General features: G+C 45.8%; 1 protein-coding gene across 1 annotated transcript; it reads right to left on the bottom strand.

The window, feature by feature from the left end:
* Nucleotides 1-6,216: 6,216 nt before the first annotated feature.
* On the bottom strand, nt 6,217-15,624 carry LOC119371686 (G protein pathway suppressor 2). Its single transcript, XM_037642137.2, has one exon. It carries the CDS (start codon nt 15,456-15,458, stop codon nt 14,154-14,156), a length of 1,305 nt encoding a protein of 434 aa, XP_037498065.1. The 5' UTR covers nt 15,459-15,624; the 3' UTR covers nt 6,217-14,153.
* Between the last annotated feature and the right edge of the window lie 260 nt (nt 15,625-15,884).

Raw genomic sequence — 15,884 nt, 5'->3', positions numbered from 1 at the left:
GTAAGTTATTATAGTGACCCCTTTTTAGTAATTGCTCAATGTAACAATCACATTTGTGAAGGAAGTGGCAGGTGTAGTCAGTTAAATTTTAAAAGGAGTACGTGTAATCAGTTACTTTTCTTTTCGTCTTGTCTACAAGTCTGACCTAACGGTACTCCTGCAGGTACATCCATAATCAAAAGTATACAGGCCAGGAGTTGAAGCTTGGTTTGTTGTTCTTTGCTTAGAATGAATGTGATCCAAAAATATACAGACAAGTGTACTAAGGCCGAAGACTGTAAGAAATTCTGTAACAAAGAAAGTTTCGTTTGATGCCTTAATTGCACCCGCCACCACCATGTAACCGTAAACCGAACGCTGACGTTCAGAATTGGCTTTTCATTAACCAGCACATTAGCCAGTTTCAAGCTGTCCGTTAGAGCTGCCCAGACATTTTTCTTGTATTCTTGGGCCACATACTTTAGATACGACGTGTGCATTCCATACACAACATAGCTATGATTTTGCAATATAAACGTCTTCACCACAGTACTCGCTTCTGTGTTACTATGTTTGTGGTGCACCATATGTGATGAAACAAACGGAAATGCCGAAGCAAGCTTGCTGGGGTGACAACTGTCAAGTGTTTTTCCTATGAGAAGTCACGTACGACGACATCAGGCATGCCAACAAATGCCGAGGGCACTTACATCCATCGAATGTGTCATGAGGTAAGAGAGAAAAGTTTATAAGAGTACTAATTATATGCCACGATATTCTATAAAGTGATTCTGGTTCACAGCCAAAGTGTTTCTATGCCTCTCTGTACTGTCTATGATGCAATAATAATATTGTTGGGGTTTAACATCCCAAAACCACAATACGATTATGAGGGAAGTCGTAGTGGAGCGTTTCGGAAATTTTGACCACCTGGGGTTCTTTCACGTGCACCTAAATCTAAGTACACGGGCCTCATGCCATCTATGACACAAGTAAAAACGAACACTAAAGGTAAAAGTCTGTGCAAAAGCTAAAAAGTGTTAAAGAATTTTAACCTTTAGGATAACATCCACAACATGAACCAGCCCACATCACCTGTGACCTTTGTGCCATGTTCACAGCTCAACAGCGTTTACCCAGAGTGACCCTCCTTCCGCATAGTATCTTTCAAAATCCCTGTGTTGCTTTAGCACTTTAAAGGAGTAGACACTAAAATCTTCGGTGAAGACTTCAAAGACTCCAGCCAAGAGGCAGAAAACCTCCATGCGATGACATGAATGAGTATATCACCTGACAAGCGGTCTTGTATTCTAAGCTGTTGCTGCCTTGAAGAAGACAAGACCGCTTGTCGAAATGTGAGCCCAAGAGACACCCCAATTTTTCATCTATTCAAGCTTCCATTCTCCCCTGAACATTTTTTTTGTGTGTATGTTTTACGGCTAATTAGCCATTGTTTGTTGAACATTATCAGCTGCTTACTTTTTGTTAGGAGGTTCCCCTGACAGTTCTTACTTTGGGGCCTCTGATTCTTCTCTCACCATGCAAAAAAAGAAAGTATTGCAATGTATATTACCAGACTTATGAATAAACTTCACAATTCAAATGTCTGCCTTATTTGGGGAAACATATGTGAAGTACCAAAGGAGTGAAAGAGAGATAATAAAATGAGAGAAAGACTGGGAGGTCAACCAGAATTGTATGTAGCAACCGGTTTGCTACCCTACACTAAGAAGAGGGGGAAAGTGAAAGAGAGGTGAAAAGGAAAGCGGAGAGAAGAGCAGGACGAAAGGAGTGACGTTAGCAAACAGATGTGCTGTCTGCTACATTTCACATGTGCGCCTCTGCACTTTGCGGCACCAGTTAAACCGAAACGCACAGCTGTATATCTCAGCAGCGAGACCACGTCAGTGTCCAGGGAATAGAACCATGAGCATTCACCTAGATGCAAGCAAGTAAAACCGTTTCATTTTTAATCCCTTGGCATCGGTTGCCAAAACGTTTTCACACTTCGCGGTCATCTCATTCGCCGTACACACCTCCAACGTCGCACTTTTTGCAGCCCCCTCCCAACGTTTTCGCTAATGCTGGTCGCGACATGTCTGGAGAAGGAGCCATACTTCATTTCTAGACTTCAAAATTCAGATAAGCTGTCGCTTGCTCTCTGTCAAAATTCGTCCCAGCATTCTTTACAAAAGCGTGAAACTCGTTCTGTAGTCAGTTTAGTGTCGGCTAGCCATCCAATTTTGGTATCTACACTTCCAGTTCGGTCAACTCAAACTCATTCATAAGCCTTTGCGTATTTGTGCATTTAAGTGTCACCTTTCTCAGCTAATTATCCAAACATCAAATACATCAAGCTGTGTCGCCAGCACAGTGTCAGTGGATCAGTTCTTATCAGCTCCGAATAATTACGTAGGTTCCTGTGACATTTTTCCAATTTGTTGACATTGCATTCTTTTTTCTGTAAGTGCATGATGCACGTGCTTTATACTCCTCACAACTTCCAGCTTGCTTACTTGTATAATAGCAGATAGTTACACACACACACACACACACACACACACACCACACACACCCACCACACACACACACACACACCACACACACACACACACACACACACCACACACACACACACACACACACACACACACACACACACACACACACACACACACACACACACACACACACACACACACACACACACACACACACACACACACACACACACACACACACACACACACACACACACACACACACACACACACACACACACACACACACACACACACACACACACACACACACACACACACACACACACACACACACACACACACACACACACACACACACACACACACACACACACACACACACACACACACACAAACTATCTGCTATTATCTGCATTCTCAAAATAGCATCAAAATGGAGTTGGAATGCTGTACATTAGCAAATGTGCAAATAAGGGAAGCTCTTACGTCATCGCAACCTATTCCAATTGCAGCAAGATAATGCAACTACACTGTGGCAAGATAACACAATTTCACACAGCCTTCTGGGACAGGTACGTTTCTGGCCATTGCAGCTGCGGCAATTGCACACCTGTCCTCTTCCCATATCGGCTACGATTAGATAAGCGGTGGGTACAAAAACGCATTACAAGAGTGCTGTCGGTCACACAAGAGGCATGAGATAGGACTACTCTTCCAGCCGGCTAGACTACAAAAGCAGTCCCGATAACGGCACGGAAGTGGCTCAACCAGTGTGGAGTTATCACGTGCGCGACAACGCGTGAAACGTGTGTTTCGACACAGATACGCGTGCGCCGGACGACTATTTGCGGGCTGTGCACATTCACTGTGACACATAACACACAGAAGGTGCATGCTCCCAAAAGTAACAATTGCCCATTCATTATCATTCTTGCCCAAGACTGCTAGAGATAGGAACCAGCTTCCGGGGTCTATAATGAGCATCCATCACACCATATATTTTAAAAATGCCTGGTTAATTAGCTGTGCTTTCGGCATTGTGCAATTTTATCTTGTTCTTGTATTTCTATGAGTTGCCTTATACGTTTACTATATATATTATTCTACTTATGAGCTTATTTGCTAATGTATTACTACTATATTGCATAACCCATGTTAAGTTCTCAATTTTTCTTTGCCTATTCTTAGACATAATATATTCATGTAGGATAGCTCCTCCCCTCTGTGATGTACTGTGTACCCTGAGGCTGAAATAAAATAAATTAAATTAACATGCTCAAGTGCCACGGCCCAATTGTTTGCACAAAACGGGTCGAGATCGTGCAGAATGTCTCAAAAGATGTGCACGTATAAACAAAGAATGTCCACAACAGTCACATGACGGGGGCAACGTTTCTTTATTTGTACAAAAATAAAAAGACAAGCCAGGAACAACACTTCTGCTCTTGGATCGTTCGGGAAGAAAACAGTCTCGCACGGGGAACTCAACGTTAACGCAAAGTCCGCAAATAAATGAGGAAGGCGAAACAATGTTCAACAGCAGGTGAGGAATGCACAACCAAGAAGAAAAAAAAAACCACAGAGTTGCAATCACAGACGCGAAGTCGAAAGATTGAGCTTTTCTCTGCTTCACGACAAAGATGCTGAACTGACGGAAAAAAAGGTTGCGACGGCATTTTGGAAAATTCGACGTGTCTCCTACATATCACTTGAGCAGTGCTGCCCATGTTCACTATGCAATAGAGAAGATTTGAAGGCTCGCTTGGCGACAGTCGTGTCTATAAACTCTTAAGTGGGCCGGCAACATTTGTATAGGAGGCCGCAAAACGTTTGCAAACGGCGTTTGCGAGCTTGCGTGGAAGCAGTCACGTACTTCGATTTTGACAGGATTACCAAAGGGATGGCAAACGAGACTTTTCGAAGCAGCGCATTAAGAAATTTGATCTACATTCACAGGCTCTTAAGTAAAACTCGGGTTTTCCAGGTTATAGAGATTACATTTTATCTATGCATGCCTTTTGGCGTTCGTTTACTTCTTATCACAACTTAAAGGTCAAATGAGTTGCAGTGAATGAATGACAGCAACTCGCATTTTGTGGTAAGCCATGATACTAAAACTAATGCAGCAGTTGCAAAGATTCGTAATGGTATATCTGCAGTGTTCAGATTATAGTGCATTGAAAATAAACCCTGTCCTTTGCTGTCAAAATAAGCAATGCATTAACATGCACTTGGAGTGTTCAAATTACATTCCAGGATCGTTACAGGAACAAACTTGATAGACACCCCAATGGATTTAGCAACCTTGGCTATAGTGCTTTTAAGTGATGCTGTGGAAAAAATCCCAGAAAAGCTAGTATGTCAAGTTTGTTCTAATCAACAGGCCATAAAGAGAACATAAGCAGGTTTTTTGGTTAGTGCATGACACATTTAGTACTTCTGAAATCATCAGCGTACCGCAAATGCTATCCTTGTTCGCTGCACTTGTTCTGAATGTCCCACGTCATTTCTGGTAAGCGGTAACGGCAGTGTTTCTTTGCTTTTGCATCAAAAATGTCTACTTTCACGATCTTTTCGAGAAATGTGGCCTGCGCTTCAAATGCAGCATTTCGTTGCAAAGTTGCTCCATGTCCACACAAACAAAAACATAGCCCTTTTACACATAAGTGTTTTGTAGCAAATTGTCTATGAGAATTTCACGTAGCCTTGGGTGGTTCTGCTATGTTAGCGCTAAATTGCTTCAACAGGACGTGCTGGTCTACGCCGTAAAACTGAGCAGTTCATTACGACAGCAGTGCAAAAAGTGATGACCAAGAGCAAACCAGAACACAGAACGAGCGCTGAGCAAACAATTATTATAAGCTCCGCACTCGCTCTGCACATTTCCCTACTATCCATCACTGCCGCTGTTGCACTGCCATTACAACAAACATCAAGAAAGTCATCCAGTTTTTCATTCAACTGAACATTGCAACTTCTTCCCATGGAAGCCACTTCAACTCTCTGCATACAGGAAGTGATTAAATAACATCGCTCCATGCACACAGCACTATTTACGACCATGACGCTGCTACCATATCTCATTTGTACCATCTGCTTAGCAGTCCTGTCAAGCTTAAGTAGCTCGTAATACAAATCGGCAGCACAGGCGCCCTCCCGCTATCAAAAATACAGTGCCGTTGTATTCTTTTTTTCAACAAAGCAACACAAGGGTTCTGGCTCATGTTTTTTCTACAAACTGCTTATCACGTTGCCGACGGAAAGAAGAGATAGTCTGCAGCGTAGCTGCTTACTTGCTTAAGACGCAGCCTTAAGATGTTTGTCACTTTCCGAAGAAAGCTGAGGTCTTATCTTTCACATTAGTGAGGCTACCTTCGATGTCTTGCTTCTTGCACTGAGCCTAAGCTGTCCCCGATAGTCATCGTTATCGTTGACAGGCCAGAAGAGCATGATTGTCTGGCAGAGGATCAATAAAACAAAACTTTCCAGGATCTCTAATGAACACCAGTTCTGCTTTGAAAATTTTTTTCAGTGAGAGGAAAACGTTGAGTTGTCTGGCAGGGGCGTAGCCAGAAATTTTTTTCGGGGGGGGGGGGGGTTCAACCATACTTTATGTATGTTCGTGCGTGCGTTTGTATGTGTGCGTGCCTATATATGCAAGCAAAACTGAAAAATTTCGGGGGGGGGGGGGGGGTTGAATTCCCCCCCCCCCCCCCCCCTTGGCTACGCCCCTGTTGTCTGGAAGCTCTTAGCGGTGAAAAGTCAAATTGTCCTGACAAGGGCACCCTACGTCTTACAATAAATCGAACAAGGACGTCGTTAAACAAGGCCTATGTCAACAACTCTCAAGACAAGAAGACTTTCCCGTAACGCTACGTAAGGCTAGCCCGGCAAATGCGAAAGGTAAGTATTACGATAACTCCACAACAGTGCCGCGAGTATCACCTAGCAATGAACTTCTCGAAACGCTTTAACAGAACTTATAAAAAGGGGAAGAAAACGGAAGAAACAGCAGCAGGATGCGAAGGATAACAGTAGCGTATATCAATGTTTGCAACAAGGAATTCTACATCAATGTGTCGCAAGTCATTTTCAAAGCAAAGGCAATAGGTTGTTACCGGTCAACAGCGTTTGTACGACAGTCAATGCCAGACCAAATCTAGAAACACATACACGCACGTAAATCACAGGCAGCAAAGTCGCGTCGAAGATGCAACGTCACCTCGCATACGTTAAAGGCAAGCGGAGCGTAGAAAAGAAAACGAGGGGCCGCGTTTTAAGAAGTGACAGCAGACAGTGACAAACGACACTAGCATTTGCTTTTTTTTGTTACAACAGAGGAAGCAGATGGCTGGCTCCCAACGTGAGTCACACGCTCTACAACGGCTTGCGCATGGCGCAGTTGCAAATGGCATTTACACAGCACACTTGTGAAGCGCTGTTCTCGGACTTCTAACAAAGCGCGCGTGCATTCGCATACAAGAAAAGTTGCCAGTGCCGCAATTTGCTCGTTCTGGGAAAAGGCGGCGAGTGTGCAGAAAAAACCTATACGCAATATGGCGAAAACAAAACGTAGCCTTGAACCCCTTCTGTGTTTCGGACACGCTTAAAAACTCATTCATGCAGTTTTACTGGCAACTGTTTTAAATGAGTACTACAGCTCATCTGTAACAAGCCGATTCAACCAATGGTTTCAAAAGGTCCCCACTGCTTCAAAACGAGACACTAGTTGGATTGATGAGCCAACTACAGTAAAAAGCCGTTCTTTTTTTTCTTTTCAGTTACAAATTTAGTCCTCGAAATTTGGAGACAGCGAGTCAAAAATGAATGACTCAATGAAACAAGCAGGACTAAGAAGATGGAGCCCATGCATATGCCTTCATGCTCTACATAAAATAAGGTTGAGCTTAGCTCAACTGAAAAAATTTCCTCAAAATTTTCTGCAATGAAACCTACGAAAGCAATCTCCTCAGCAATCACCTCAAGGTTGTTATACACTCCAAGCAGAGCAGGAAAACAGCAAATACCATAACACCGGCGAGTGAAGCTTGAATGCAGCAAATACACTATACCAAATTTCGAAAGTTTCAGATGCATAACGCTTCCTCGTTTCTGTTTTAAGGATCGCACACATAAAAGCACCACACTATGCCAGAAAAAAATAAACAGGAAACAGGTTTTAGGGAAGGCATTGGTGTCACCACAGAGCACCATTACATGACATGTTATTGTGACTTATTTCTGGCACACAAAGTGGAATGATGCGGCGTTTAAGTGCCACAGCAGTTCCAGTAACAACTTTCCCTTAGAGAAACACATTGTAACAACGTGATGAAAGCTGGCCCAAAAACAAAAGCAAAGAGGAGGAGGAAAAATAGATGACAACCGCAGTATTTATTCATTGAAATGTGCTCATGCTACTATATAATGTTTGACGTTCTGCAGCCTGCTATGCCTAAAATTTTTTTAAAAGCTGAAGAATTGGGGAATGGAAAGAAGGCATTGGAACTGCTCTCAAGAAAGAAACACCGAAGGGGTTAAGGCATGTACGTGAGATTTGAAACCTTACATTTTATAGCTTTGATGATGACGACGATGACAATTCATCACCGTCAGCACAACTTCCTATTAAACTACCTGCAGAGAACACACTCGCCATTTACGTCTTCTGCAAGATGTGTGCTTACATACAGATCGTCTTTTGTAGGGTGACTAGCAGCAGCAAATGTTATGTAGCGTATGCCACCTGTGCTGGGCATGTCTCACTTAGCTAGTCATGACACCTGAAATTAAGCGAGCGTAAACAAAGCGTTCGTATCCGCGCTTAAGAACAAGCTGCTCTGTACACCTTTTGATAAATAGTTGACAAAGCTCATTCTGCCAGTTCAACTGCGAACACACTCACGGGAGTAGAAATAGGAAGATACAACACACCAGAAAATAGACACGCCATCACATACGCGAATGTAAAACATCCCGATCTTATCACTGTCGCATCCCGAACTTTGCGACACTGAAGCACTGTGGGGTTAATCCCCTTAACGATTGGAGCTCCTATTACGGCAGCGAGACCTTCGGCAAGGTTTCAAAAAACATGATTACACACGTATGCATGCAGAGAAACTGCAACGCTCACCGGGCATCACAAAAGTGCAAAAAGAGGCGCAACACAACAGGCAAAGATAAAACTCCTCTGGACCAGCTGTGGTACTGTACACATCAGACACAAAAGCACTGTAGTGTAGTAGGTTTGACAACAGCATTCACTATACTGGTACACACGGATACAGTTGTAAGGACTTCAGTAGGCCTTACGACATAACAGAATGCATCAACTGTTACACTGTAAAAGCAGTACGAGGCTCATCCAGCCCAAAGAGCCAGTATGCGGCTTGCCCGTTTCCATTTATATTACACAGCTCTCTACCCCTCTCACATGACACCTATCCTCGTCTTCCGCAGAACAGAGACCAAAAGTGCAAAGATCTCTGGCACACACTGCAGGTAAATGCGCGGCAAGTGAAGGCTCAAACAAGTGGTGCATATCTAGCACCGAAGTTTGGCACTGTTGGTGCATTCACTTCTTGTTCGAGTAAGATGGCACCCCCCCCTTCCCACAAAGCCCATTTAGCCCCGAAGAGATTACGTTGAACGACAGAAGGCTGCGGCTGAACTTGAGCACAAGGCTAAGACGTCTTTTAGATGTGCTCTAGACGTACGAACAAGAGGTCTTCTAGTGATAAGAAGTCGACGAACAGGGAATATCGTTGGAGCCAGCGTATCGACAAGATAAATTGTCTGGCAACATTAGCCGCACAACTGCTCAGCGGCCTTGGTGCTTGCAGAGGAAGAGAGGAGGATCCCAAAAATGATGTCGCGGATGGCTCCGCCCAATATCCCCAGGAGAAGTCCCCCATGTGAATACCTCCAGCATAGGCACGCTACGCTGATGTGAAGGTCCTCTTGCCAGAAACGTGTGGAAGAAAAGTGAACGGCTGCAGTGAGTGCCTCTGAGGAAACCCCCGAATGCATACACGTCCCAGTGCAGGGAGTGACACAAATGGCACAGGGCATTGGGTGCGCGGATGAGCCTTCTACTGCTGACACTGTCACCGTGCTTGCACGGTTGGCCAAGAGCATAAAAACTAAGCTTCTTCGTTTTTTTTTGAGGTCGTACGTCAGCTCTCAATATGAGGATACCTCCCAAAAAGAGCTCCAGCACAAAGGATCTTGCCTTACTGAAGAGAAGAGATGCTGAACACTGATCACTACGCCCACAGATGTGGTTACAAATCCTCCACCAAGTGTGGTGTCCAACAAACGTTAACGACAAATCACAAACATCAATGATGCAACTTTTTCATCAAGGACACATGGCAAGTGAAACAAGCAAATTTAGGTGCTCACATACTACATACAGTCACCAACACACAGTCAACCAGACAAAAAATGAAATGTGATCAATGTGGCATGTGAGAAATCTCACTTTCGAGAAGTTTGAAAGAATTCAGCACTCTGACTGGGGTGTTATGTCACGTTGCAAACAAACTTCTACGTGGAAATCAGATTTTAGGATGTTTCAAACGCCTTCCAGATCATTTACTTATACCAATCTCACTGAAAATGTGTGAGCTTGAAACATTATCGAATTGCAATGCCATAGGCTCGGAAGATAGTTTAAGTGAAATTTCGAGGTAGCTTTCATTTTTATGCGGCGGCATGCATGGCAAAGCTCACTGACTGCCGACGTTGATTGCATCTCCAATTTTCTAATGTCACTAGACAGGTGCGAAAGGTATATGCATTTTGAGAATTTTTAAATGAATTTTGATCTATCATTGATTACGAAATGTCCCCAAAAGACGTTCGCAGCAACAAAAAAGGCCATGTTGCTTCATCAATTACGTGATGTAGCTTAGGATGCATGTGGTTCACGTTCATGCTATGACTGCAGCAATCATGTCACACTGCTTGAACCACGTTAAGCACTCAAACTCGACGAAATGATAGAACTTCTCACTGCAATTTTGATCACTTTTATTTTTCTTTGTGGCTGGCAACATGGACATTAACACTTTTGTAACTAACATTTTTGGATAAACTTAATTTCAATGCGAGACTACAGCTACAACAGGTTAGCACCAGTTTTGCAGTTACGGCTTGTAGCACTACCCTCGCTCGCACCTCAACAAGACGTCACAGTTCTGCCGGTCAAAACATACGAACCTCGTTGTGGTGTACTTACAGCCTATTGAGCTCACAGTTTCAAAAGCTTTCCTGTGACATGTCAACTTTCGGTAGCAGAGAAACACAGGAAACTGGCGCTAAGCATGACTGGATGAGAACCAATTCTCGCTACCTGAAAGAAGTTTTCATTGCAACACAGCAAACACAGTAATCCGTGCCCAGAGGTGTGTGGACAGTGTGTGGGGGGGCAGCTGCCCCTCCCCCCCCCCCCAATCATTTAGGGGGGAGGGCAACCCATATTTTCACTCAGTTGCTGTCCCATCATTGTTTAATGTGTAGGGTTATGGCCGTGTAGTTTTTTGACGATAATGGCGGCCAAACTGGGAATCTTTGTCGTCCACCTCAACAGCTGTACAACAGGGCGTGCCTGCTTCGTTGAAATTGTCACAGAAGTTTTATTCTGTACACCTCAGCAACTCGCACTGTCAGTGAAGCGTCACAGCGCAAGCTCAGGTTTTGTGCCCATCTATTCCGGTCAACTCACTGCAGATGCAAAAGTGAAATGACAAAACAAGATGGCCACACTTCCGGCTCCAAGAACACGACATTAGGGCCTCTTTTTTGTTTTGTTTTCTACCTTCCCTCTGTAGATACAAGCTAAAAAGCAGATTGTCTCAGATGCAAAACGAGTGGGAAGCACCTCAAAGCCCAGTAACATCCGTGCAATTCCAACAGCATGGAGAAAAGTCCACCGCGCAGGAGACACAAACGAGGGTTCTGCCAAGTTGTGATGCCGCTCACTAAATGTCAAACTTTTAGAATTTTTAAGCCTTGAAGCAGAGACCGTGAACCAACTGGCCAATGGCAGAGTTTTGTGAGGGAATACGTAAAACAGATGACAGTAACAAATCAAAATGCGCGTTCATTGAGCGAGAACTTGAAAACACACACTAAAAAAGGTTGGGAAGGGGGGGCTTGAGGTGCTGTTTTTGCACAAGGAACGAATGATAAAAGGAAAAACTATTAATTCAATAGGATAGTATTAAGGGTGCTTGTTCAGTGCGGTACTAAAAACTTTTGCTCGTGGATTGTTGTGAAAGATAGCGTCAGCCCTAGAGAAGACAAACAAAATTGCCTGCGAACTGAGACACATTTTAATACAGAAGATTACGTCACAGAAGAGCTTGTTAAAACACCTTTAACTCTGTTACACTAGATGAAACTCTGTACATAACATACGCAGGATTAAAACAAAAGACCATTACAAATACAATCCAATGACTTCTTGAATAAAGCAAGAGCCAAAAGAGTAAAACAGCGTTCTAGCGCTGATCCTATATCCTAGTGGTACACAGAAAAACAGCATGTAATGAAATATTATTAGCACACTGCAGAATCCTGTCTGTGAAATGTTTAAAAGATCCATTAATACTCTTGGAACCTGTGTTCATACAGTGCACAGACTTGTGCAAGACTTACCATCAATACAAACATAAAAATAAGGGGAGGGAAAGAGCAACGTATAGAAGTACATCGCAATAACTAACAACAGCCTTACAACAACGAAAGATGCCATGCAGTTGTTTCAAACTTGAAATCAGCAGTAAAACATTGCTTAAAGTGCAACAGAGGTGCCACTGTCAAGGCTACTTTGCCACGACACAACAAAGCAAAACGTAATTTTGTTCAATTCGTCAGCGAACCTTACGAGAAATGCCTAATTAGGAAAGTGTGGACGCAAACGCCAATCAAGTGGCCCGATACACACGTTACTGTGGCTGAAAACTACAGTTATACTGTGGGGGCAGCCAGCTTAATAAAAAAAAATTGTTTCCGATGAACTCACATTGTTCAAGCGTAGCGAGGTGCGGGATAGGGAAAGTTTGTTACCTCGATTACGAAGCACTTTCGAGCATAAAATGATGCCGCGCTCTGAACGGGCAACGCATCACAGTAAGGTAGCGGCACCCTCGACAAACTGCACCTAGGTGAACTGGCACGCCGCTTCGTCCAATCATCCCACCTGGGGTGCTTCGGTGCGGTTTGTCGAAGGTGCCGGAAGATTTGCAGCGAGTTCCTTGAATTGCGCATCAACTGCTGCACGAACCGCCACCAATGGTGTTCCATAACAACGGCACCATCCTTGCTTCGCAAGCTCGTGTGCCTCCAAGAAAAAAGAAACGCATATTTGAGATTCGGAAGCGACCGCCCAGTTATATTAGCCCACGACTGTACACAACTGACCCAACAGGGCACTACAATGCAGCGCAAGCGTGGGAACACTTCGGGGCACTTTCCTCCGAGGCAAGCCTCTACCTCACAACCGAGCACGACGGCAAACGATCACAGTCTCTTCTGCACGCTCGCAAGAATCAAGCCTTTTTACTTTCTCGTGCAATTCGACAACCTCATAACAGCCAGCTAAGCTAAGAATCAGCGAAGTGTAACTCAAGGGGCAGAAAGGTAAGCTTTTCTTTTTACGTGCCTGGACCTTTCAGCTACTAACAGCTCCGTAATTCTGCAGAGACCATCTGCAAAAATATACTGCACTATGCACATGCTCACCAAGCTTTACAGCACATACGAAGGTTAAGTATGGCGGCATAGCTGCATACAACAACCTTCAAGATTAAAAAAAAGCTGAACTGCGTGAAAACACATTGCCCTTGTCATGAGTGGCCATTAATAACCGAGGATTAACACCAATGTGTCGATTAAGCAGGACTGAAAAGCCAAGTTATACAGAGGAATAGCTGAGTTCGGTCACCAAGAGCAATTAGGCCAAAAACTCTCGAGGGCTGTAAAGTATGTGCAGAAAATTATTTGTCCTGATCTAGGTCTTGTGCATGCTGTCAAAATGTCTGTTCAAACAGGTTTTGCTTAAATTTTTGCTAACTGCTGCAGCTAGTTGCCGAGCTTGCAACATAAGAGATTCATTGTGCACTGTGAATAAGGGACGAAAGCGAGAAAGCGTCTAGTCTTTTTTCTCTCACCAATGATGCACTGTGAATTACTTATACATGTGCAAGACCAATTAGGTGGAATCTCGTTAAGTTAAACTTTCGATGCTTGCTCCCAGCCCTTGCAGGACAAGAAAACTGGCAACGCAGTCCTTGGCTGTGTCTTAACTAACGCTGTGCTGGCTGTTCTTGTGCTAATGCATAACCTCTGCGCAGACTTCCCACAAGAAAAACTATTTCCCTACACTTCCGGGTGCCTGCTGGTTCCTCCAACTCATAGCTGTGAATTGAGGTTGCGCCGCAAACCTGAACAAATGTTGCATAACAATGCCTCATACTGGGCGCAACTGTGGCAGCAACATGGTGTTCTCTTTTGCAGTAGTGTACAAACTACCTGGCCGAACATGCCTCAATGCTTGCGGTCATTACACTTCGTGTGCACCAGATCAGCATCCGAAGACTTTCTGTGCGTTAGCCAGTCGCAACAGCTACCTTCACAGACCAACCACTACTTTCATCAACCTCAGTAGAACCGCGTCGGTTGACCCGGATACCCCGGGTGCCTCTGTGCAGCCGCAGCGGCAGCTGCCATCTGGTGCTGCTGCGCAGCTGTCAGGTACGACGAAGGCTTCGGCTGCGGACTGGCCAATGCCAGGGCAGCCGATTGAGCTGCCGGTGAGGCCAGTGTCCGCATGGGGACCATAGATGGCTGGGAGACGTAGAACTTCTCGTCGTGGAAGCGAGGCTTCTGCAAGCCATGCGGCGGCTCCAGGGACTGGGGTACCACGGGTGCCCCGGGATACCCGGCGGCGGCCGCAGCCGCCGCCGCAGCAGCGGCTGCTTGCTGATGCTGCTGCTGTTGCGCTGCGGCGGCGGCCTGCTGTTGCTGCTGCTGTTGCGCTGCGGCGGCAGCCTGCTGCTGCTGTTGAGCGAGGTGGAAGTTGTGGGTGGCAACCATCTGCTGTTGCTTGGCAACGGCGGCTGCGGCGGCTGCGGCCGCAGCCGCCGATTCGGCGTGATGGTGAGGGAACTGAGGCGTCGGGTACGCCGGATAGGGCACTGGTGCAGCGGGCGCCATGGCCGTTGGCACTGAACCCTGGCCTGGGACGTGCGCGTAGTAGATGGGACCGTGGCCCGGCGCGTACGCCGGAATCAACTTGGGTGCCCCATACGCCGATCCGGGAATCTGTGCCTTGTAAGCGTACGGCTGCTGCGGGGAGAAGCCCGACTGAGGCGGCGTCGACTGCTGGGACGAAGAGGTCGATGAAGTCGCGGCTTGCGACGACGGAGGAGGCGACGGCGTCAGCGGCCTCTTGAGCGGCGCCCGATGTAGGACGCTCGGGTTTTGCGGGATCGGTTGTGCCAGCTTGTACATGGAATGAGCGCGGTTGATGTCCTGTAAGTAGAGGTGCTGCGGAATCGCGGCGGCGGCTGCGGCCGCAGCCGCCGCGGCGTGTTGGTGCATCGCGGCGTTGTGTTGCTGCTGGAGGTACGAGTGGTTGAGCGCTGCCATCTCGTTGGCCTCCTTGACGAGGGCCCGTTTCCGGGTGTCGTCTTCGTGCAGTACCTTCTTGAGCTGCATGAAGAGCTGGTGTTTCTCCTCCTTCAGCGTGACCAGCTTCTTCTCAGACTGCTGCACCTGATCGCGGATCTCTTCGAGCGTCATCGCGTCCTGGCGACGCTTCAGCTCGCGTTCGCGTCTCACGCGCTCCGTGGCGGCGTCCGCCTCCTGTTCCTGCTTTTTCTTTTCGCGCTGTCGCATGATGTGGTTCTTGAGCGCGGCCCACATGGCAATGCTCATCTTCGGACGCTCGACTAGCGCAGGCATGGCACGGTCGCGTGGCAGCGGCGTCGATGATCGGAACCTGCACTTACGCCGCGACTCGCTAGGTTTCTTCACTTTTCTTTTCCGTACGGTCGACCAGCTCAGAAGACAACGCGAACAGAGCGCACAACCTAAACCTCTCTCTCGGTGAGCGCTAAATAAGAAAATAATCGCCGGTGATGTCGGTGTCACTGCGAACTGCCAGGTCTCGTTGAGCGAACAAAGGCAAGCGCAGCTTCTTGAGACACCTCAGAAGCTGCACTTGCAGCAAGCATCTGCTTCAAAAGTTAGCAACCATATCTTGCGCATTATCAAATTATTTTAAATTGTCCTGTTAGCTATCGACAACTACAAAAACTATATTCTTCACATTGTTACTTTAATCGTTGCAATTATGCTTATATAAAATCTCCTAGATGGCGCAACAAC

Source organism: Rhipicephalus sanguineus, chromosome 10, assembly GCF_013339695.2.
Source record: "Rhipicephalus sanguineus isolate Rsan-2018 chromosome 10, BIME_Rsan_1.4, whole genome shotgun sequence".
Taxonomy (NCBI): domain Eukaryota; kingdom Metazoa; phylum Arthropoda; class Arachnida; order Ixodida; family Ixodidae; genus Rhipicephalus; species Rhipicephalus sanguineus.
This window is presented reverse-complemented; position numbering and strand designations above follow the sequence as displayed.